Genomic DNA, 25,381 nt, shown 5'->3' on the forward strand with positions numbered 1-25,381 from the left:
TATTCCCAATCGAAGATTCCTAACCTATCGTTTTACCGTACAATTCATATTGCATTTAGTATCATCTTTTGGTGCTAGTTCATACAATCTTAGGACTCATTTTGCTGGAAAATAAATCATTTAGAATTCATTATTCAAAAATTATTAATTATTTTTTAATATGAGATAAAAATAATACTATAATTTCAGAATAATAAAGTAAATTATAAATTAATTAGTCAAGTCTAATAAAGAGCTAATAAGTGTAATTAGTGAGGACCATTTAATAGCTGATTTGAACGTGAATTATGCAAGTATTAAATGCTACTTAAGTATATAATATTTTGGTAATTTGTTAAAAGTATAAACTAATATGATACTTGATTTGTAATTGGTTAAGCGAATAAATTAGTATGGTGTTTGATTTACAGTTTAAAACCTGCATAACTACTATCAGTCTAAGTTATGAGAGAATTTACGCATTATTATTTTAATTATTTTGGACAATTTTTTTGAATCGGAAATATATCAAAAATAATCTATTTACATATTAGATAGAGGTAAAATTTACCCTTTCGATAATCTACTTTCTGAGATTATTAAAAATATTATTATTGAAAAATTTTAAATAAATAGTGAAAAAACACATTTAATAATCGAGAAAATATAGCAAAAATATTAAATACCCCCACCCCCTATCTCTCACACACACCCCAACCAACTCCACCGCCATTCCTTTCCTCCTCATCTATAGAGTAAATTGGCGGTATAAAGGCGTGAATCCTTTTTCAAAATATCTTCTCTGCACAATTTCTCTCTGAAATCCAATTTTCTATTTCCTTTTCGATCAGTCGACTTAACATTTTCCGAACATTTCTACCAAATGGATCGTCTTATTGATGAGGTTTATGATGGTAGTTCCTCCTCTTTTTCAGTTTGGCAGCAAAAATTCCTTGATGCTCTAAAACCACAGAAGAGAATCGGGTACCAAAAGTTCATTGACGGAACGGTTTCGGTTCCAACGGATGAAAATTCTTTCACCTATGCTGTATGGAAGAAGCACAATTCAACTGTTTTTAATTGGATTGTCAATTCAGTGAGCGATGAAATTCGCGCCGTTGTTGCTAATGAAAAATTGGAAACTGCGAGAGATTTATGGATATTTCTCGAATCTAATTGTGCTTTGAAATCTGGTTCAAAGCTTTTGATGGAGTTTAATGAGTGCTTGCAAGTGTTTGAACTTGCTAAAGGTACCTTCAATGCGAAGGTAGACACTCCGAGAAACTGCATTCTTAGATTTGATGGAAAAGGAAGGTTTCTGGAAGAGTTTGATGAGAATAAATTGAAATTCATGGTGTTTGAGTTTGAAAACAATGTGAAGATGGACATTGAATCCGATGTAATGGAGAATTTGGAACGATTAGGGAGGGCTGAAAGAAGAAGATCAACCGGAGGAATTGGATGTGGATGGGAGAATTTGCTTCCCAAGTATAACCGTCACAGGGAAATAAAAGACTTTTCCAGATATGCATTTGGTGGCGTATCGACAGGTTTTGGGAAGGCTGGAAACACTGTAGAAGAGGATGCAAGGGAGGATGCGGAGGATGCTGGGAACGTTGAGGATGATGCTGAGGAGGGATATGATGCTGAGGATGCTGCTGATGAGGAGTTGAGGACTCAACCTCCCTCTCCTCCTATCACGACTCATGACTCACCTTAGTGCAAGGTAAGCCCGCCTTCCGCTTTCACCACTTATCAATTAGTCTAAACCACTTATCAATTAGTCTAATGTATGGTTAATATACTGTGTGGTGGTTTGCATCTAGATGTTTATGTTCAGTCGACAGTGAATTCAACCGTACAATGTGGTGGTTTACATCTAGATGTTTATGTTCAATCGACAGTGAATTACAACCATACAACGTGGATCTAGATGTTTATGTTCAGTTGACGGTGAATTCAACCATAAAATGTTGTGGTTTACATCTAGATGTTTATGTTCAGTCGACGTAGACAGTGAATTCAACCATACAATGTGGTGGTTTACATCTAGATGTTTATTTCAGTCGACAGTGAATTAAAACCATACAATGTGGTGGTTTACATCTAGATGTTTGTGTTCAGTCGACCTAGACAGTGAATTCAACCATACAATGTGGTGGTTTACATCTAGATGTTTATGTTCAGTCGACATCGACAGTGAATTCAACCATACAATGTGGTGGTTTACATCTAGATGTTTATTTCAGTCGACAGTGAATTAAAACCGTACAATGCGGTGGTTTACATCTAGATGTTTATGTTCAGTCGACGTAGACAGTGAATTCAACCATACAATGCGGTGGTTTACATCTAGATGTTTATGTTCAGTTGACAGTGAATTAAAAATGTGGTGGTTTACATCTAGATTTTTATGTTCAGTTGACCCTGAATTGACAGGGTCCCCTAGCACAGATTAATTAGACTTTTTTGGTTCGACTATAGACAACTCTGGACCAAGAAAAAAGTGTCAGTTAACTTTGAAACTCTATGCAAGTAAAATGACCTCCTGAACGCACACATGTAACAGTGTGAAAGACGAATCAAAAATCAGGAAAATTGGGGTATGAAAAAAGAAACTGATCTGAAGCTGAAGGTGTAAGTGGCTAAAATTAATCTCTTTAAGTGGTAAAAGCTGACTATTATCGACTTATTTGCGGAATTTTTTGTTAGGATTAACTTTTGCTTGTACAATATAATACTAATGTTCCATGAGATTTTGAAATAAGTAGTGCTAATATGTTAGTCGTCTGTAGTATTAGATGATGTTGATAAGCTGGTTAAATCAATTCTGTTTCTTGGTGTACGTTATTGAATGCTTAATTAGAAGTCCACAGATCATCTCGAAGTTCATTATCGTTCTCACGTCGAAGAGACGTTTATTACAGGAAAGAACGAACATAATTTTAAATTAGAAGCTGCTTAGAAATACCTATTCTGCTGTGGTATCAAGAATTCTTGATATAGGACATACAAAAAGCGGCAGGCAATCTAGCACAAAATTCTGTACATTAATTATTCTTATGTGATAAAACAATAATTATTTGTATGCACTGTGATTTTTCTTTTACTTTCACTTTTCCTGCCAATTTTTGCAGAGCAAAGACATGAAAGTTGACTTGTACGATAGCTTAGTACAAGACCAACTGAAGGATGAGTAAAATATTTTGTATTAATAGGTTTTAAGTCCCCCACCTTCCTCTCTATGATAAACAGAAAGCGAGACTAGTTAGAACCATGTATCCGTTTGAAGTAATTAGTATGCTACCATGCTTGTGTAAGACTGAAATGTTGTGGTTGATTATCTTACTTACATTGATACTATGTGTTGTTGCTAACTATAAGAATGGTAACAAATTGAAACGAGGTTCCCCAATATATTCTTTTGTTGAAAACCTTTTTCCTTACACAAGTGAATTACGCAGTTAATGTTTGAGACGGTGAGTGTGGGACAAGCAGAAGTGAGTCCACAAATCTATAGTCATTCTAACTTTTCCTTGTTATCATGAAAGATATACATGTTAATAATGTATGGTTCTTTTGAGCTTGATGTAGTGACATGGGGATTTTGGAAATGTACGTGTGTTATCTATGCTGGCATTTCTTTTTATTTTCTTCTAGATGTATTTTAGAATGCTTGATTGATGAGAGTTTCATTTGCACATAGTGGGTTTCAGTTCACTGTTTTAACTTTTACCTAGGTGTGCATTATCCTGACCCAGAAAAGATTTATGATCATCACCTCTTCTCTTTGCACCTGTTGGTACCTTGTACGTAGTATAATTTACAACAATAGCCGCAACCGCCCCCAAGCCCTTTATTTCAATCTGATTTTCACTTTCAAGTTATTGATGAACAAGTGCACTGTAATTGCTTGAGCTTAGCTAGAACAATAATTTAATTACCTTATTGTCTGTCCTGTGCTCAGCCATGCCAAGTTAGTTTATATCTAAGTGAATAATGGGGTGGGACGAACACAACACCAATGTACAGAAAGTTGTTTAAACATTGAATACTATAATGTTCTCTCTGTTTCACGGCAATTTTAAGAGGATTATAAACTCCAAAAACTTGAGGTTCGATGCACTAACAATGATATTGAATTCAATGTATTGGAGCTTTAATTTGCTTGTGTGCAACATTTTCATTATTGTGTTTGTTATTGTTTCTGAATTTTTCACTCGGACTTGCATTTCAATGTGTTGGAGCTTTAATTTTGTTGTGTGCAACATTTTCATTGTTGTGTTATTTGTTATTCCTAGATTTCTCACTATAAATTCTGTGTTTTTTTTTTCTCTGCAGAGATGAAGCCTACCAAATTACCTGCTTCCACAGCAAAAAAAAAAAAAAAAAACTGTGAATATTTGATCATTTTGTGGACACCTTTACATGCTACTGGCATATGCTGGGTGAATTTGGGTGCCAAAATTGCTAATGATTGCATTTTACAAATGATTGCTTGAATCTTTCTTGGCATCAAAATTATGAAATATTGCTTAGTAAGTTTTCTTTAAAATCCATGGACTTGGACATTTTGTCATGCGAAAATGCAACTGTTATTGCCACTTAGTTATGACCATCATGATTGAGATAAATGACTCTTGCGCCTTTGTTTGTGCACCAAATTCTGCACATCTCTATTTTTTTTTTTTAAACTTCCTAGCAATAGTAGAAACATACAAATATTATATCCCACCTCTTCATTACTCGCTTTGTATTTTATTTTATGTTCTCAATGTCAAGAGATTTCTGTGAAGGGGAATAATTATGAAAAAATTAAAAAATCTAACATCCAATATTATGTTATTGAATTTAGATCAAAGAGATAATCAAAAGAAAATCAAAGAGTTGTCCAAAAAAAAATTAGTATTTGCCTTATGGGACCATATAGTCTCGACATGTTCCATTCTACTTGGAACTAAACGTACAATAGGTTCGTAACTCTGTGTATGGATAAGTATATGTGTATAAAGAAATACTTTCATAGAAGAAGTGTACCTCGAAATTGTTTTTGTAAGTTGGTATTTTTTGTTGGCGATCAAGTGAAACATCTCACATACTTGAAAAAGGAATAATGTATGAATAGCTATTAAGCACATAAAATGAAATAGAGAGTAAAAGAAAACTACAAATTGATAGCTACGTTTTTATTTATTCAATTTCAATTATCCAGAGTTCGATCTTGGACCACAATATTATTTTAAATTCTTCCGTAATTTCTTATGGAAAAAAACTGTATAGTGGTATGTCCGTCGACCCAATAGCATAGCAGTAAAAACGTATAGTGCATACACTAAACTAATATTTTTTATCATAATTAAGTGATTACGGTGTATACATCAAGATAATGTTCTTACTCATATATCAAGTTAATGTTCTTTATTATGATTAAGTGATTAAATTAAGTATGATTAAGTGATTAAATTAAGTAAATTACTTGTTAATTAATCATGATTAAATAACATGAACTCTAAATTTAAACACATGTCATGCATGTATTGTTGTTTGTATATATCGGGTACGTATTAGTTTTAACCATAGCATAGTTGTATGTGCACAATCATATCGGTTATTATTGTTGAGAATAGGCAAATACAACTTTTTCTAGTATTGTTTAACTTGAATCTGGCACACCATTATGAAAATAACTATTGACATGATTATTCAGTACATTATTTATATTAATCGATGTTTAGTGTTAGATATTGAAAAATAATATGAAGAACAAGTAATTAATGATGAGGACAAATATGCCATATATTATATACCATATATAAGTGAGAATAAAAGTTTGATAGTCCTCACGTTTAAATTCAAGGTATTAAAGTCTTACATGTGGCATTTCTTTGTCATAGTTCTCCCTTTTAAGATTTTCCACATGAATCTTTGTGATTGGTTGAATTTCTTTTTTGGTTTTATTAAATTATTTTCTTTTTCATCTTAAAATATTTGTTACATTTCACTTTTAAGAATCAAATTTTATGAACTTTAATCAATGTTTTTAAGAAAAAAATATTATTATGTTGATATAATCATGGTAATTTATAATATTTGTTTTTCATATATTTTGAATATCTAATTTCTTATTTTATTGAATTGATATAACACAGTTTAGTTTAAAAATAAGTCAAATTATCTTTTGAAAAATAAAATGATAAAATTTGAACAACTTTTGAAGACAATATTTTTTTATCACTAAATCATAGAGGATCTTGAGATTTTGATAGTCCTCGCAAGGGCTTTTTTGATATTTCAATTTTTTTTGTGAAATGAAATTACTCAACATGATAATTAATAGTATTTTTTAGTACATATTTTCATTTTCGTCTTTATTCTTTTTGTTAAGATCATTCCACTTGGATTTTTATAATTGGTTTCTTCTTACCACATGTTAGATTGCTATTTAATTAAAACTCCTTTTATTTTAAATCAACAATATTCAAGCTAATTTTTCCTACAAAATTAAAGTTTTCAATGATTTCAACTATAACCTCATAGTTATTTTTGATATTATAATACAGTAAATAATAACTTATAATTATTATTTTTCGTAGAGGACATAAAAAAGTATAAAACAATAATTAAAATGGGATGAATAGGTTACTCTTGTAAGAGGCATGTTAAAAAAAAATCATAATAAGTAAATAGACCAAATGGAGCAAGCTATTAATGTAGTTTAATTATCATTTAATATCCTTATATATTCTTATTACGTAAATTTATAAGGAGACTCTCAATTGAGGTTATAATTATTATAATATAAATTTGAAAGCATTGACTTTTTTTTCAGATGATTCGATAAGATGAAAAAAATATAATTAGCAAAAACTATTGCCACTAAAACTATGGGAAACTAAAACTCAATAAATATCAAAATAAATTTATTTTTAGCTATAACTAAAAAATAAATACTTGCAAATTTATATAAATATCAATGTTTCTTTCTATGTATGATCTTCATCGAAGCTTAATTATTAAATATATTAAATTATGTCATTATATAAAATATCGAATTACTTGTAGATTTTGATATATTCTAATCCTCTATTAATATCTTCTTCCTCATAAATAATATTTTTTATTTAAAATTATTCAATTACGTGATTAAAAATCTAATAATTACAAAAACTTATCAACAAGACTGTCACGACCCAAAAAGCCATGAGTGGCACCCACCCTAATCTTCCTATAGGAGAACCATCTAAACCGAACCTTTACCCAATCACTTAGTCAATATTAAGATGATGATATCATAAAATTAACATAATAATAATAGTTCAGGATTAATCGTTATTAATACGAAAATCAAATAAAATACTTATTGAAATACCCAAGATCCAAAAGTCATCATAAAAGAACTACTAACAAAAACATGTCTAAAGAGATTTCCAAATAAAATAGATTAGGAGTGTTTCATTGCCCGAAAGATGGACAATAACAACTAAGATGACCTGTGGCAGCCTGAAGATGGAGTGCTCACCCTTTGGATCAAGATCTGCTATCAACTCTAGAGGTGAGGTCGTGTCTGAGCCTTTAGAACACTTTCTGCACTCAACAAAAGAAGAGTACAGGGTAGTATCAGTACAAACCACTATGAACTGGTAGGCATCATAGGTCAACTCAACTTAATAGGATGTACACAACATAACTAGAAAAACAAGTAGACAGGCATCATCAAATAACAAATTCTCATTGGACCAACAATACAACAATAACAGGTCAACCGTGCTCACAAACAAATCACATAACTATCAAGAGTATCAATCATACGGTAAACATCCACAGAATCAACACAAGTATGTACACACATGCTATGGGACTTATTTTTGCCCAAATAGTCATGACTTGCAGGGAACAGTCTATGTTCATGTACCGTACCTGCGTGGTACCCAATCCAACATAAATATAAACGTACCGGTGTGGTACCCGATCCAACATAAATACAAACGTACCGGCGTGGCACCCTATCCAACATAAATAAAAATGTACCGGCGTGGTACCCGATCCAATATAAATGTAAACGTACTGGCGTGGTATCCGATCCAACATAAACATAAACAGGCATTATCAATGTCAATTTACACAACCTCACAGCATACCATACAATTTACCAAGTTTACAAGTACACTTAAAGTCATAAGACAATTTCATCAAGTCAATTTTCAATAAACATTTATACATAAATCAACAATCCAAACTTTAACAATTTCAATCATGTACGATTACCAATCCACAAGTATCCAATTTAGGAGCATATATACAATTAGGTCGAGTCTAAACTCTAATTAAACCGTAACCTACCTCAACTGAAGAATTTAAACGCAAGCTAATTTACCAAGGTCTTTCCCTTCCGTAAAGCTTCCGAAAGGTCCAAATTTGTTCAAATATATAATTCGTATAAAAATACGAATCCAAAGATAGCACTTTATAAATTCTTACTCTAAAAATTGTAGACCTAAACCGCAATCCAAACCATATTTATAGTTACAGAATGATAACCTCATACGAACAGGTTTAAAGTCTAAAACTACAGGAACGGTACTTTACCTGTACTACTCGCTGCAAATCTAACCTCTTAACATTTATCATTATTCCCTAATGATCGATTACTATTCAATTTAATCAATGACTATATTTATCACAAAAAACAATTATATTAATTCACTATTTTAACCCTAATTCTAACTAGAACGAAAACTTCTCATGCATGTTAACAACTGTAACCAGTAGCTTAGCATTGTACCAAAGATAATAAATTCTTAGCATGCTACTATGTTATATTTATTCTAAGGGAAAACATTATATATTATCACTATTCTATTGTCTGCCAATAATAACCATTACTATGTCATCTACTAATTTTATACTAAATCAACTCAATTCCAGAAGCTCTTTGTAACATAACTTACGTCCAAGTGGCCATTGGCTACAATTCTTACTTTCACGTTATTAATAGGACATTAAACATCAAAATAACTAACCTAAAAACTCTCAAGGATCTTCTTTGAAGCGTTAGTGTGAAATAGGGTTTGTTAACCAACGTTCACCACTTCTTCTGACTATTTCCTTCTATTATTATTATTATATATGGTAAAACCTTCCCACTTAAATTTATTTTTGTATTTACCACATAAGTTATTAAATTACAACTTTGGCCCATTAAGTCACTAATAGAAATAATATCTAAAATATTCAATAAACCCTCGGATGTTATTCATAACCTCGAAAAAAATAATCCAACTATGTACATTGACTAAAAAGTATATTCCATACCTATTGAAAATATTACGAAACTAATTTGAGACCGTCTCGATCGAATCTTGGCCATGACTGGACTTAATTTTATTAAAGCTCAATAATTCAACGACTTATTAAATCATTTTAAATATTTCGAGGGTTGATACTATCCATCTCATGAGTCATAATTCACGTATACAATAATGGAGAGCGTTAAAATAGGGAAGATGAGAAAATTTCATAAACGACCGGAAAGATCGTTACATCAGATACCAATTAAACAATCGTTCGTCCCCGAACGACAAAGAAAAGATAAGAAGAGAAAACAGGGAATTTACCTTAATCAACAAAAAGATGTGGATACTTGCTACATATGTCTGCTTCAGTCTCCCAAGTGGCCTCCTCAACAGGACGATTCTTCCACTGGACCTTCACAGATGCAATCTCCTTTAGTCCTCAACTTACGGACATCTCTATCAAGAATAGCAACAGGTTTCTCTTCATAAGAGAGGTTTTCATCTAACAAGACTGAATCCCAATGAATTATGTAGTTACCATCACCATAAAACTTTTTTAATATAGACACATGAAACATAGCTTCATAAATTCAATTTCTTCCAATTTTCTCGAACCTTCTTTTGTTATTTTCTTATTTTCCAATCGAAATCGACGCGTTTCTAGCTAACTTTGAGTTAACATTCACCTAACGGTCATCTTCTCCGACCGAGTAGCCAGCGCCGGCACCGGAAAAGGTAAGTTACCCTCTTTACCCTCTTTGCCTTCCTTCCTCTCTCTCTCTCTCTCTCTCTCTATCTCTTCCTCTCTCTCTCCACAGCTCTTCGGAGCTACACCTCTCTTTCCCTCCCCCTTCTTTGCTTTTTAGTGGCGGATATCACTGGCGGGACTAGGATTGGCTCCGGCGGCAGTCAATAAAACATAGATTCGGTAAAGCACAGTAGATGCTCCAGCGACGGAAACATCCGGAGATAGCTTTTTGGCAACGCTGTTTTCACCAACCAACTCCGACAACAAAATTGATGGTACCATAAGCACGCAGGATTACCCCGGTGACATCTAAACTTTGATATTTAGATATTTGCACTAGTTAATATTTTTACCGTTTTATTTGTACTGTTTTGTTTCCTATGAGAATACTTGTGAGTGCCTACTGTTTCCCTATTGCTTTCATATTGCTTTTCTTTTTTCATGCTTTCCTAGTATTGCCCTATTTTATTGTCTTTCGGTCTATTGGTTTGAGGCTCTATTTGGACTTAGTTTTAGTTCTTAAGTGGTAGCTGTAGGGGTTGATGGTGGAATAGGGTCATGTCTGAGGGGTAAAAAGGGGAGGGAAGGGTTAGGTATATAGTCTAGGTTGAGTGTTAGGGCTGGTGAAGTGAGGGGTGGTATAGGGAGGCGATAGGCAAGAGTAGATAGGTTGAGAGTAGGGTCTTGGAATATAGGGACCCTTCTGGTTAAGTCAATAGAATTGGTGAAGATTCTTAAGAGGAGAAAGATTAATATTGCGCGTGTCCAAGAGACCAAGTGGGTAGGGTCTAAGGCTAGGGATGTGGATGGTTACAAGCTACGTATGTAGCGTGTATGCGCCGCAGGTGGGCTTGGAGGGGAAGGAGAAAATGCAATTTTGGGAGGTTTTGGATGAGGTGGTGAGAGGCGTGCCTATCTCGGAGAAGATCGTTGTAGCAGGAGATTTTAATGGTCACATCGAGCCATTACCGAGAGGCTTTGATGATGTACATGGTGGTTTTGGTTTTGGGGTGAGAAATGAAGAGGGAGCTGCTCTGTTAGATTTTCTAAGGTCCTTTGGGCTGGTGGTGGTGAATTTGAGCTTTTCGAAGAAGGACGATCACCTGATCACCTTTTGAAATGCGATAGCCAAGACCCAAATTGACTTTTTGCTTCTTAGGAAAGAGGATAGGGTGTTGTGTAAGGATTGTAAGGTTTTTCTGAGTGAGAATCTTTTGACCCATCATAGGCTCTTGGCGATGGACTTGGATATTAGAAAGGATAAGAAGAATAGGGGTGTGGAGGGTAGATCAAGAATTAAGTGGGATAGCTTGACGTCGGTGAATGCATGGGAGATAGGGGGAAAGTTGGTGGGCATAGGGGTGTGGGAGGGTATGGGAGACGTAGATGATATGTAGGATAGGACGGCTAGGTGCATCAAAGAGACTGCTACTGAGGTATTGGGTGTGTCTAGGGGCAGGGTCGGTCACCATCGGGGGGATTGGTGGTGGAATGAAGAAGTTAAGAAAAAAAAGGAGACTAAGAAGGGGGCGTATGCTAAGTTGGTTGAGAGTAAGAATGAAGAAGAGAAATGGGTAAATAAGGAGAAATACAAATTAGCGAGGAGGAGGGCTAAGCTAACAGTTACGGCTGCTAAGACAGCGGCTTTTGAGAGCTTGTATACGGGGTTAGAGGAGAAAGGAAGGGAAAAGAGGTTGTTTCGGCTGGATAAGGCTATGGAAAGGAAGAGTCGTGACCTCGATCAGGTCAAGTTCATTAAGGGGGAGGATGGTAAAGTGTTGGTGGAGGATGTTCACATTAAGAAAAGATGGCAGTCGTATTTTTATAGGCTCTTGAATGATGAAGAAGATAGAGTTATGGTGTTAGGGGAGCTGGAGCAATCAGAGGAGCGTCGTGATTTCAGTTATTATAGACGTTTTAAGGTGGAGAAGGTCAGAGAGGCTGCTCGCAGGATGCGAAGGGGTAGGGCGACGGGGCCTGATGAGATCCCTGTGGATTTTTGGAAGTTGGATGGAGAGAATGGTTTAAGGTGGTTGACTGATTTGTTTAACGACATTTTCAAGTCGGCGAAATGCCCGACGCATGGAAGTGGAGCACTATGATCCCTCTGTATAAGAATAAGGGTGACATTCAGTGTTGCAACAATTATCGAGGTATTAAGTTATTGAGTCACACTATGAAAATTTGGGAGAAAGTGGTCGAGTTGAGGTTGAGGAGGATAGTCTCTATTTTAGAGAACCAATTTGGATTTATGCCCAAGCGCTCGACGAAGGAGGCAATTCACCTGATTCGAAGACTGGTGGAACAATACAGGGAAAGAAAGAAGGATCTGTATATGGTGTTTATCGACTTGGAGAAGGCATACGATAAATTTCCTAGGAAAGTTCTTTGGAGATGCCTGGAGGTAAGTGGGGTCCCCGTGGTGTATATCAGAGCAATCAAGGACATGTATGATGGAGCTAAGACCCAGGTGAGGATGGCGGGTCATGATTCTGAACATTTCTCTGTCCTGACAGGGTTACATCAGGGATCTACTCTTAGCCCATTTTTATTTGCTTTAGTGATGGATGTGTTGACGTGGCGTATTCAAGGCGAGGTACCCTGGTGTATGCTTTTTGTAGATGATGTGGTTTTGATTGATGAGACTCGAGGGGTGTGAATAATAAATTAAAACTGTGGAGAGAGACCCTTGAGTCTAAAGGGTTCAGGTTAAGTAGGAGCAAGACCAAGTATTTGGAATGTAAATTTGATGGCTCGAGGGAGAGGGATGACGTGGTAGTAAGGCTGGAGTCTCAGTTGGTGTGTAGAGGGATAGTTTCAAGTATCTTGGGTCCATGATTCAGGAGAATGATGAGATTGACGAGGATGTCTCTCACTGTATCGGGGTGGGATGGATGAAGTGGAAGCTCGCCTCGAGGGTGTTGTCTGATAAGAAAGTGTCTTCCAAGCTTAAAGGAAACTTTTACAGTGTGGCAGTCTGTCCGGCCACGTTGTATGGAGCAGAGTGTTAGCCAGTCAAGAACTCTCACATTCAGAAATTGAAGGTGGCAGAAATACGGATATTGCGTTAGATATGTAGGCTTACTAGGGTGATAGAGTTCGGAATGAGACTATCCGAGAAAAGGTTGGAGTGGCTTCGATGGAGGACAAGATGCGGGAGGTTCATTTGAGATGATTCGAACACATGAGGAGGAGGGGCACGGAGACACCGGTTCGTAGGTGTAAGAGGCTTGCTTTGGATGGTTTTAGATGGGGCAGGGGTAGACCGAAGAAGTATTGGAGAGAGGTGATTAGGCAGGACATGGAGTAGTTATGGCTTACTGAGTACATGACCCTAGATAGGAAGATCTGGAGGACAAGTATTAGGATGGAAGGCTAGTGCCATTTTGGGTAGGTAAGGTAGGGCATTACTTGGTGAGTGTAGTATTCTTATTATGATTTCTTGTTGTTTGTAGTATTACAATTGTTTACTAGTCTTTGTTTACTCTTTCCCTGTATGTGGCGTCTCTATGTTTTGTCTTGTTCCAGTTTTTTGGTATGACTTTGATTAGTATTCCTTGTCTTAAGTCGGGGGTCTATCGCAAACAGCCTTGCTACTTCCCCGGGAGTAGTGGTATGGACTGCGTACATCTTACCCTCCCCAGACCTCACTATGTGGGAATATACTAAGTTTGTTGTTGTTGTTGTTGTTGTTGTTGTTGTTGTACACATAAAATACAGGGTGAATACCGGACAAACTTAGAGGCAAAGCCAATCTATACGATACCGCCCCACATGTTAAAAATCTCAAATGGTTCAATATATCTAGGACTAAGCTTACCTCGCTTCCCAAAACGCATGACACCCTTCATAGGTGATACCTTGAGCAATATTTGCTCACCCTCCATAAAGTGCATATGTCTAACTTTTCGATCTGCATACTCTTTTTTCCTACTTTGAGCTGCTATAAGTTTCTCCAGAATGAACCTGACTTTCTCTAACGAGTCTCTCAACAAATCAGTACCCCATGGTCTCACCTCAAATGCATCAAACCACTCAATGGGAGATCTAAACCTTCTCCCATACAAAGCCTCAAACGATGCCATATCGATACTCGAATGATAACTGTTATTATATGCAAACTCAGCCAAAGGTAGAAACTGATCCCAATGACCTCCAAAATCCATCACACATGCGCAAAGCATATCTTCCAACACCTGAATCGTTCGCTCGAACTGCCCATCGGTCTGAGGGTGAAAAGTTGTACTAAGGTCCAACTTTGTGCCCAACTCCTCATGCAACTTCTTCCAAAAGGTAGAGGTAAATTGAATACCCCTATCTAAGATCTTAGAAACTGGGACCCCATGCAATCGAACAACCTTCTTAAGATAAATCTTGGCCAACTTTTCTGCATTATAAGTCACCTGAACTGGAATGAAATGTGCAGACTTCGTCAACCTATCCACAATAACCCATATAGAATTATACTTCCCCAAGGTCTTGGGAAGACCAACAACAAAATCCATAGTTATCCCCTCCCACTTCTATTCAGGAATGGGCATCCTCTGAAGAGTACCACCAGGCTTTTGGTGCTCGTACTTTATCTCTGGCAACTCTGACATTTAGCAACAAAATCAACTATGTCATGCTTCATTCAAACCCACCAATAATGCTGCCTCAAATCACGGCACATCTTGGTTTCACCAGGATGTATAGAACTTCGAATAATGAGCCTCAGCTAAAATAGCCTCCTTAGCCTCACCCTGCAAAACCTTATCACGAATTTTGCTCAACCTAGCATCATCAAATTATTTAGCCTTGATTTGATCAAGAAATGTGGACTTTGCCTCAATGCTGGCTAGAATTCCTCCTCTCTCAGTTACCTCAAGTCGAACAAAATTGTTAGCCAGAGTCTGAATTTCTCTAGCTAACGGACGCCTGCTAACATTCAAATAAGCCAAACTACCCATACTTTCTGACTTTCTGCTCAATGCATCAGCGACCACATTAACCTTCCCCGGATGGTAGAGTATGGTAACATCATAATCTTTAAGCAACTCCATCCATCTACGCTGTCTCAAATTCAAATCCCTCAACGTGAACACATGCTGTAAACTGCGGTGATCAGTGAACACTTCACAACGATCCCCATACAGGTAATGCCTCCATATCTTAAAAGAAAACACTACAATAGCTAACTCCAAATCATGAATGAGAGAATTCTTCTCATTGGTCTTCAATTTCCTCGAAGCATAAGCAATAACGTTTTTTCCTGCATCAACACAACACCTAAACCAGAACGTGAGGCATCACAATAAATAATAAAATCCTTACCTTCTACTAGAAAGGCAAGAATAAGAGCGGTAGTCAACAAGGCCTTGAGTTTTTGAAATCTCTCCTCACACTCAACAGACCAAATAAATGGTACATCCTTCCGAGTCAACCGCGTCATATGAGTAGCAATTGAAGGAAATCCCTTCACAAACCTACGATAATAACTTGCTAAGCCAACAAAGCAACGAACCTCCGTCACTGAAGTAGGCCTAGCCCAATTCTTAATTGTTTCAATCTTCTGAGGGTCTACCGTCACCCCTTCCTTCGAAATCACATGCCCCAAAAAGGATACAGAAGCTAACCAGAATATCATCAATAAATACAATCACGAAAAAATCCAAGTTGGGTTTAAATATCCCATTCATCAAACTCATAAAAGCAGCTGGAGAATTAGTTAGCCCAAAAGACATCACAAGAAACTCATAGTGCCCATACCTGGTTCGAAAAGCAGTCTTAGGAATATCGGCAGGCCGAATCTTAAGCTGATGATATCCGGACCTAAAATCAATCTTAGAAAATATGAATGCACCCTACAACTGATCAAATAAATCATTTATACGAGGTAAAAGATACTTGTTACAGATCGTAACTTTGTTCAACTGCCTATAGTCTATACACATACGAAGACTACCATCTTTCTTCTTTACAAACAAGACAGGAGCACCCCATGGAGAGGCACTTGGACGAATAAAATCCTTACCCAATAAATCCTGCAATTGAGCCTTTAGCTCCCTCAACTCAGTCGGAGCTATCCTATAGGGAGGAATAGAAATAGGAAGAGTACCTGGCTCTAGATCAATACAAAAGTCAATGTCACGGTCTAGCAGCATACCAGGCAAATCCGCAGGAAAAACCTCTTGGAACTTACACACTACAGGAACTGACTCAATAGATGGGACCTCTATGAAAATGTCCCGAAGATGTGCTAGAAGGCCAAACAACCCCTTCCAATTAACCTCTTTGCACGAAGAAGGGAAATAAGCTTCATTGGGGCAGGACTATAATCACCTTCCCACACAAGTCTATCCATTCCCGGCATAGCCACAATTACTGTCTTAGCATGACAATCTAATATAGCATGATACGGGGACAACCAACTCATACCCAAAATTATATCAAAATCTACCATGTCTAGAATCACTAAATCTGCCCAAGTTTGATACCCCATAAACATAATCGAACAAGAACGATAAACTCTATCAACAATAACAGAATCACCAATAGGAGTGGACACGTGAATCAAAAAGTCAAGTAAATCACACACCATGTCCAATCCCACATAAAAATTAGCAGACACATATGAAAAAGTAAAGGCAGGATCAAATAATACGGTGGCCATTCGATCACAGACAAGAATAGTACCTATAATAACAGTGTCTGATGCATTTTCCTCGGGCCTGCCTGGGAAGGCATAGATATGGGCCCTACCACCAATCTGCACGTCACCCCTGCAAAGCTAAGAACCACCTCAATGGGGCTTACTACCACCCCTACTTGCCTGATGACCCCCACGACCACCCTGTGGACGACCTCTACCATTACCACCACTTACCCTACCTATAAAAACGAGAGTTCCAGGAGCCTGCTGTTGGCTAAACTAACCAAACTACCTTGCGTTAGGACAAAACCTCCTAACATGACCCACTCTGCCACACTCGTAACATGTATAGTCCAAGGTAGGCCGTTGATCTGATAAAAATGAAGCAAGGTAACCACCATTGTATGAAAATGGCTGGCTAGCGCTTGACGGACCACCCACCGACACCGACATCGCTGATTGAATGGGGCGGGCAGGGTATCCCTGAGAACTCTGACCCCTCGAATAAGAACCACTAAAATTGTCGCTTCTGCGGACCTTCTTTTCTGATGCTCTAGCATAACCCTCTTGTCTTACGCCCTTCACCTTCTTGACAAAATAAACCATCTCCTAAAAAGACCTATCCAAAGATGTCATCTAAAGAGCAGAAATTTGGAGATCGGTGTTCAACCCCTTCATAAAAAAATGGATCCTCTTCTCCTCCATTTTCAGCAAGATCTGCATACCGAGATAGAGAATTAAATTTGGACTCATAAGCCACAACAGACATGTTCCCCTGCTTAAGATTAGCAAACTCATCCCTCTTTCTATCTCTCAAAGAACAAGGCACGTATTTATCTAGAAAAACTGAGTAAAACTGTGTCCAAGTCAAAGGAGGAAAAACTGTATCCCTGCACTCAACATAGGCCCTCCACCACATCTTCGCATCCCCCTGAAACTGAAAAGTAACCAGTTCTACACCATACCTTTCTACCACCCCCATCTTATGCAGCCTCTTATGACAGTCGATGATAAACTCGTAGGCATCCTCCGACTCAGTTCTGTGAAAGATAGGGGGCTTCATCTTTATAAACTTACTAAACAACTCATGCTCATCTTCGATCATCACCAGACCCACCACCTATCTTGGAAAAATGTCTTCTCCTAACACTTCTTCCGTTCGAGGGGCTACAGCAGCAGCATGCTGCATTCCATGCTGGACTGCAGGTGTTACGGGCATAGTCCCTGATCCTGCTAAACCACTCAAAAAACTCAGAACCTGTTGAATCACAGTGAGAGACATCTAAATCGGAGTTGCACCTTCCTGAGCTGGTGTAACCCCATTATGAACCGGCACTCGTTTATCCTGTACTGGCATAGCTCCATCTTTTGCAACCTCGGGCAAATCCTCATATGGGGAAGGATATACTGGCCTCTCTCTAGCTGGCCCCGCAGCCGGAGCTCTCTTCCTAGCGAGCGCTGTTCTCCTTTCTCCGTCACATCCTTCTCTTGCTCTATTCTTTCGTGTTCTTACCATCTGTAAGAATAAGAGTAAAAGAAGTCAGATACCAATTGAAATCAGGTAATAGCATATAAGAAAAAAAAAATTGAATTTTCCTATTGCCCTGTAACCTCTCAAAGAAAAGTACAGACATCTCTGTACCATTGCGCAAGACTCTACTAGACATGTTCTTGTACGACAAGATCGACGAACCAAGGCTCTGATACCAACTTTGTCACAACCCAAAAGGCCATGAGTGGCACCGACCCTAATCTTTCTGTGGGAGAACCATCTAAACCGAACCTTTACCCAATCACTTAGTCAATATTAAGATGATGATATCATAAAAATTAACATAATAATAATAGTTCAGGATTAATCGTTATTAATACGAAAATCAAATAAAATGCTTATTGAAATACCCAAGATTCGAAAGTCATCGTACAAGAACTACTAACAAAAACATGTCTAAAAAGATTTCCAAATAAAATAGATTAGGAGTGTTTCATTGCCCAAAAGATGGACAATAACAACTAAAATGACCCGGGCAGCCTGAAGATGGAGTGCTCACCCTTCGGATCAAGATCTGCTATCAACTCTAGAGGTGAGGTCGTGTCTGAACCTCTGGAATACTTTTTGCACTCAACAAAAGAAGAGTACGGGGTAGTATCAGTACAAATCACTATGTACTGGTAGGCATCATAGGTCAACTTAACTTAATAGGAAGTACACAACATAATTAGAAAAACAAGTAGACAGGCGTCATCAAATAACAAATTCTCATTGGACCAACAATACAGCAATAACAGGTCAACCGTGCTCATAAGCAAATCACATAACTATCAAGAGTATCAATCATACGGTAAACATCCACAGAATCAACACAAGTATGTACACATATGCTATGGGACTTATTTTTGCCCAAATAGTCATGACTTGCAGGGAACAGTCTATGTTCATGTACCGTACCGGCGTGGTACCCGATCCAATATAAATATAAACGCACCGGCGTGGCACCCGATCCAACATAAGTTAACACTAACTTCATGAAACTAGTATATATATATGTGTGTGTGTGTGTGTGTGTGTCTATGTAAATTATTTTTGAATTGGAGTATCTACTCGTTGCACTACACCAACATCGATACTCCATCAATTCTATTCACATGTTTGAATTAATTTAGGTTTCCTTTATTAATCTTGTCCATTATGTAGGCCACCCGTACTTTACCTTTACATTTTTTTTTTTTGAATCGTATCTCTCCTAATATGTCTACACATTTCTCTAGCTAAGAGTTTTTGTTTTACTACTTTAATCTTCTAAACATTTGGGTTCTTGACTTATCAACAATTTGTCCCTTAATACATAAATGGTCTAACCATCACTTTCTAAAATTTACCTTTTAAACCTTGGTGCACATTTTTATTGTGTAAGACATCACTATCAAGCTTCCATTTTATCCGCCTGCTCCAATACAATGTGTGACGTCATCTTCGATTTCTTTATATCCTTGGATTTTGATATAAGGTACTTGAAACTTTCTGTTTTGTTTGTGTATCACTTCTCACTTATTCCACATCTGTCTCGTATAATGTTACTGAACTTGCACTCCGTGGATATATTTTAGTCCTTCTTACCTAAAATCTTAAGGGTATGTGCCTCCGTTTTGGTTTATCTTCTTGTTAACTTTTCTTAACAAATCAATGATTGCTCCCTTCGTGTGTTTCTTCAAACAACACAGTGTCATTAGGAAATAATATACATCAATCATGGTAACTCTCCTTGAATATGCAGTGTCAATTCATCTATTAGGAAAGTAAATAAAAATGGAGTAAGAGTTGATCCTTTATGCAACTCCATCTCGATCAGAAAGTATTTCGAGTCTCCTTCCACTATTTTCACACAGATCATAGCTTCATCATACATGTTATCACAGGAGCAGTCTACGTCAATCGAATCTAACAGAGGTTAGCCTACCACACGGCAGCCAAATCTGCAAATTTGACGTAGCCTGCATGCAGTCAAATTTACTTGTTTTTCAACAATGCCTACAGTCTGAACTTAGAATAATTTTTTTATGCGTAAACTAAAATGAACACAATGATATACAAAAAAACCCTAATCTTTATATTAATTTCAAAATAATACAAAGGACCCTCCTTCGTTATGACAACAAATTTGTACTTCGACTTCAACAAGTTGGTTGTTGCCTTAATACTCTATCGAAACCCTCACATTTCTTATAGAGTTACTTAGTGAATTTCAGACTTAAAATCTTGTTCATTCACTCTCGATTTCGTCTAAAGCTAAGGTTGCACATTTGTAGAGCATGTGGCAGTTTTTGGCTTATAACCAATAGTTTGCCTACATTTGTCGTGATCAGGGGTAATCAACTAAAGTGTAATTGACATTCCTAACTATATTGGCAATTCAAATTTTGAAATGCAAAACTGTTACAAAATAGTTGCAAAAAGTAATCGTCGTATGTGCATAACATGTGAGCAGTTGCTAACTCATTTATACCAAGGGTATTTCACGTCAAGTTCCAGCGGTTAAGGCATTCCAATGTCCTGCCTAGCCATTACCTTGTCACTGCTGCCTTGAGAGCCCGATCGCACATGCCACTGTCGATGCCTTGTCTGTGTCTACCTTTCGATATGCCAACTTTTATTTGCCTCATGACATTCTTCATCTTTTTTCTTGTTTAGCTTTATTTCTATCTAGTCTTGTCTTTAGCTCTGCTTGATTTGCCCGGAATTTATCTTGACCTTGACATATGAAATATGTCTACTTGCCCATTGCCGATGTTAGCCAGAGTCTATGTCATGCCACATCACGTTGCCTTGTCAACTTTGCTTGTCACCAGCTTGGCAATGTCATCCATTGCCTACATAATTGATTCAACCTATACCTAGGACCTTGATAAAGTCATTCATGTCATCCCTTTGCAACCACCGTGTCATCCGTCGAGTATAAGATTCAGGCTTCTAAGATACTTCTTTAATCACTGGAATGTATTTCATAAGTACATGTTTTGACTCTAACCATATTTGTAAAATCTTTGTTTAGACTTTATCATATATTTTGATATGAATTTTATGTGTTGTGTAAAATATACACCTGAATTATTGAAACCGAAAAGGGCCTAAAATGCCCTTCAATTATGTGAAATGGTGCAAAAATGTCCTTCACCTACCTATTGGGCCTAAAATGCCTTTCCGTCAACCTATTAGGCCTATTTTGCCCTTACATTTAATCATTAATAACGTGACACATTTCTATTGATCAATTAATATTTAATTAAATTAATTAATTTTATTCTTGAAAAGACCCAACCAAATAACCCGACCCAACTACTAACCCACCCCAATTCCTATTATTCTGTCTAGCTGCAGTAGTACTTATCCGACAACATCAAAGAATCTTGTTTCACTGAGATTGCTAAAGACAGAGCTGTAACAATGTTTACTTTCCCTGAAATGGTGGCGAAGTACAAGAAACTATCACTGGAGAAGATGTTCTGTATTCTCGACATGTACGACTCTATTTCTGAACTATGGAGCGAAATCGAAATGATATTCGGATTCGATTCTACTTCTGTTGTTAAATCTCAAGCGATGATCGCTATGACCAAACTTTGAGATGTTGCTCGGGCTATGCTATCGGAGTTTGAGTCAGCATTTAAGACTCATCAAAAGTAACAGCGGTGGTGGCATTCATCCTCTAACACGTTACGTGATGAACTACCTTATTTTCCTTAGTGATTACAGTGAACCCATCATCGACATCATCGTTGATTGGCCGACAATAATTGCACTAAGTGTTGAGAGCTTTGATAAGTACTGCTTACAGCTAGACAAAATAATAGGAATTGGGGCGGGTTATTTGGTTGGATCGTTGGGTCTTTTAAAGAATAAAATTAATTAATTTAATAAAATATTAATTGATCAAAAATGTGTCACGTCATTAATGAAGTAGAGTCATTAGTTTGTTGTTAAATGTAAGGGCAAAATAGGCTTAATAGGTTGACGGAAAGGATATTTAGGTCCAATAGATAAATGAAGGGCATTTTTGCACCACTTCACATAATTGAAGGACATTTTAGGCCCTTTTCCGTTATTGAAAATGTGAATTTTCTATCTGAACTATTAATAAATAAATAGTGAAATACACTTGGACTAAAATTTGATGGTGTGTACTACAATCCTTTTGTTTAAAAGGTTTATGTGAAAGTACAAATATTTTTGTTGTGGTAAAGTTGAAGAAATTATTACTCCATTATGCTGAAAGTTAAGGTTAAAAGATAAAAATGATTACCATATAAATTAATTTATTCTCCACCACGACATTCAATATTTTTTCTTCACCTTCTTAACTGTGGTATCGTCTCAGCAGTAACATCACTATCTCCAGCATGGAAAAGGAGACTTTATGATTTAAAAAATCAATTGAAAAATTGAGAAACTAAAGATATAACGTATCAGCTAATATAGAATCGTTATATATGCTAGGTGGATGAAGAACTTTTATGGCCACACACCTAGAAGTGTTTGTAAACAAAATATTTGGTCTTATCGATATGTAGGTGTATTTTATTAACCATATATTAGGCAATAATTCAAATAGACAAATCACACTATTAAAAGTTCAGATATAAAACTCAAAACAAACTTGAGATAATTTAGATTTGCTAAGTTTGTTATTCTTAATTCAAATCTTCTTATTCAGGAAAAAATAGAAATTTTTGAGATAAAATTATTATTTACTTAAAAGTAATTCCAATACATTTTTTTCGACGTCAAATTTCTTGCTTTTAAGTGAAATGTAATTTAACGGGATTACTTTTAAATAACTAGTTTAGAGTATTTCAACGTATATTGCACATGTATATAACAACTTCTCGTTATATGAATGAAATAACTTTGTTTAGATATGAAATCGCAGGAAGAAATAATTGTAACTGATTAAATGATGAGAACATCATCATATATTAATTGAAGGTATTATTTAAATGCATTTTGGAGCAAAATATTCACTCGTGAATGTTGCATAATTTTCAAATGGTACATTTTTTAAATCGATGAGATCATAACACGACAACAATGTACCTCAAAATCCTTGATGCTTTCATCAAGATGTATACATGTTCCCTTTGATGTTTTCATGCAAGAATTGCACATGTTTTCTTTAATCGATTATTAACTGCATGAAGCTATTTCTTGTAACCTTGATCATTTTTTTTTAGTTCACTTGAATAATTTTTTGAAATGTTGCTTTGGACATATACTTTCCATAATGATATTTGTAATCATTGTGCTAATATATATGCAAATTAGTTATTTGTCCACCTGCTATGAATCATAAAATTATGTCAATAGTGATCAAAACCTTAAAAGAAGAGAGGAGATCTTTTTCAGCTGCTTAATCCAATTTAGGAGTTATTAAAATAATAAATTTATGATTTAGTATTGAAGATCTTGACGGGTCTTGCAGGTGAAACACTTCACACCCCTATAATGTTAACTTGAAGTCCTTTGCAATATCCCTTTTTAAATACAGGTTTTTGATATTATTTCTTTTTTCTTTTGTGGTCTCTATATTATTACGCAATCTTGTATTCATTCTTCTTTTGTTCATATCATTCTCCTCTTGGAAAAATTTAGAGAGGTCAATGGAGCAAGACTTATCGAACTTCGAAGTAATGATATTTCACCAAGTCAACGAAATTCGCAAACAATAAAACAATTACATAATTTAAACTATTGTATTACTTGCAAGAACCAAAACTTAGATGAATCTTTTGAAATTTCTACTATATATTAGATACGTAATTTGAAGACCATTTGCCCACAAAAATTAAATACAAATTCAATTTAGGTGTTTGATTACAATGACATCATTTTCATCGGATAAATTCATATCTACCTGCTTGTCCTTGTAAGCCATAGATGCTCTTATTCATTCCGTGTTGTTATTGTGTAGTACTTGCTATAGTATTTTTCGTTTATGTATTTCAGTAGATTTTATCAGATACATAATAAATTTTTCTTAATTTTGTAAATTGGAAATGTAAATAAAAATAACTATTTTAGTATAAAAGTCAAATAAAACAAAATAAAAAGAGTAATTTGAAGGAACTTTTGATTGAGAGAGCGACTAAAACATCAAAAATAGGACACCCAAAATAAAAATAAAAATTATGATGGTAAGAGCCAGGGAGATGCATTTCCTCGTTGGAAGCTTCAGACAATTTTTTTGATGAATTAATTGGTGATGGTGCAACAAGGTTTTTGGTGTCATATATAATTTAATAACACAAAATTTAAAAAAAAATTGTCTTACACAGTGCAGATTTTAAATTATTAATTTATGTGTTATTTTTTCATTTTTAACATACAAAAGAATAACAATATATAATTTATTTTGTATTTAATATTTAATGATATAATTTCCCTAAGCCTTTTATTTTGCCCTTAATAAGATGAGTTATAACCACAGAAATATTGTGATTGATTTTAGATCATAAATTTCAAAGATGTTACTTTCATTTTTAACTTTTCATGTTCAATTAAAATTATTATAAATTAATAAAATTCCTAGTGTAGAACTAGAATTTGATATGGCGATGTCAATCATTACCAAAATACGACTAAAAATGCAAATAATAATACAACATTTTTATTGTTACAGGATAAATTATAGTATAAGATCTTTATACACACAGATAACAAAGTGAAATATGTTCATATTTCTTTCAATTCAACACGATTAGTACTAACAGAAAACTTCAACCAACTCTTCTTCTAGATAAGGTTGCATCACCAAATTAAATCAATTGCTATGTCAAAAAAGCTTACAACAAAAGACGTTGATTGAAGATAATGTCAAAACAACACATATAAAAATGCTTGTAGGTATACACAATAGGATCGCTCCAATACTTCCCCAGATATCTTGCATGGGGAACTTTATCCTTTACAACTTTGAGGCAAAGCAATATGTTTGGAATTCCAACTTTAATTACTCTTTAATTTTTTCTATTTAGATCGACCTATAGATATGTCAAATAAAATAAAATAATTGAAATTAATTTCTATTTGTCTCAACTAACGTTTCGCTTACTCACACCGCATTTGTGAGACTACAATAAGTAGTTGTTGTACTAAAAACAGTAGGCTAGTTCATCCTCGATGAATGAAACAAATAATTTATATCCAAGTTCTTCAACAAATAATACAGTAATTGATTA

At 35.7% G+C, this 25,381-nt stretch overlaps 1 protein-coding gene and 1 pseudogene across 1 annotated transcript; one reads left to right on the plus strand and one right to left on the minus strand.

Moving 5' to 3' along the window:
• The first annotated feature begins 637 nt into the window (after window positions 1–637).
• On the plus strand, window positions 638–4,613 carry LOC107878230. Its single transcript, XM_016725152.2, has 2 exons — window positions 638–1,705; window positions 4,321–4,613. The coding sequence occupies exon 1, from the start codon at window positions 863–865 to the stop codon at window positions 1,697–1,699; it is 837 nt and encodes a 278-aa protein (XP_016580638.1). The 5' UTR covers window positions 638–862; the 3' UTR covers window positions 1,700–1,705; window positions 4,321–4,613.
• Window positions 4,614–9,594: 4,981 nt separating this feature from the next.
• LOC107876724 lies at window positions 9,595–17,257 on the minus strand (annotated as a pseudogene).
• Window positions 17,258–25,381: the final 8,124 nt, after the last annotated feature.

Source organism: Capsicum annuum, chromosome 9, assembly GCF_002878395.1.
Source record: "Capsicum annuum cultivar UCD-10X-F1 chromosome 9, UCD10Xv1.1, whole genome shotgun sequence".
NCBI classification, from domain to species: domain Eukaryota; kingdom Viridiplantae; phylum Streptophyta; class Magnoliopsida; order Solanales; family Solanaceae; genus Capsicum; species Capsicum annuum.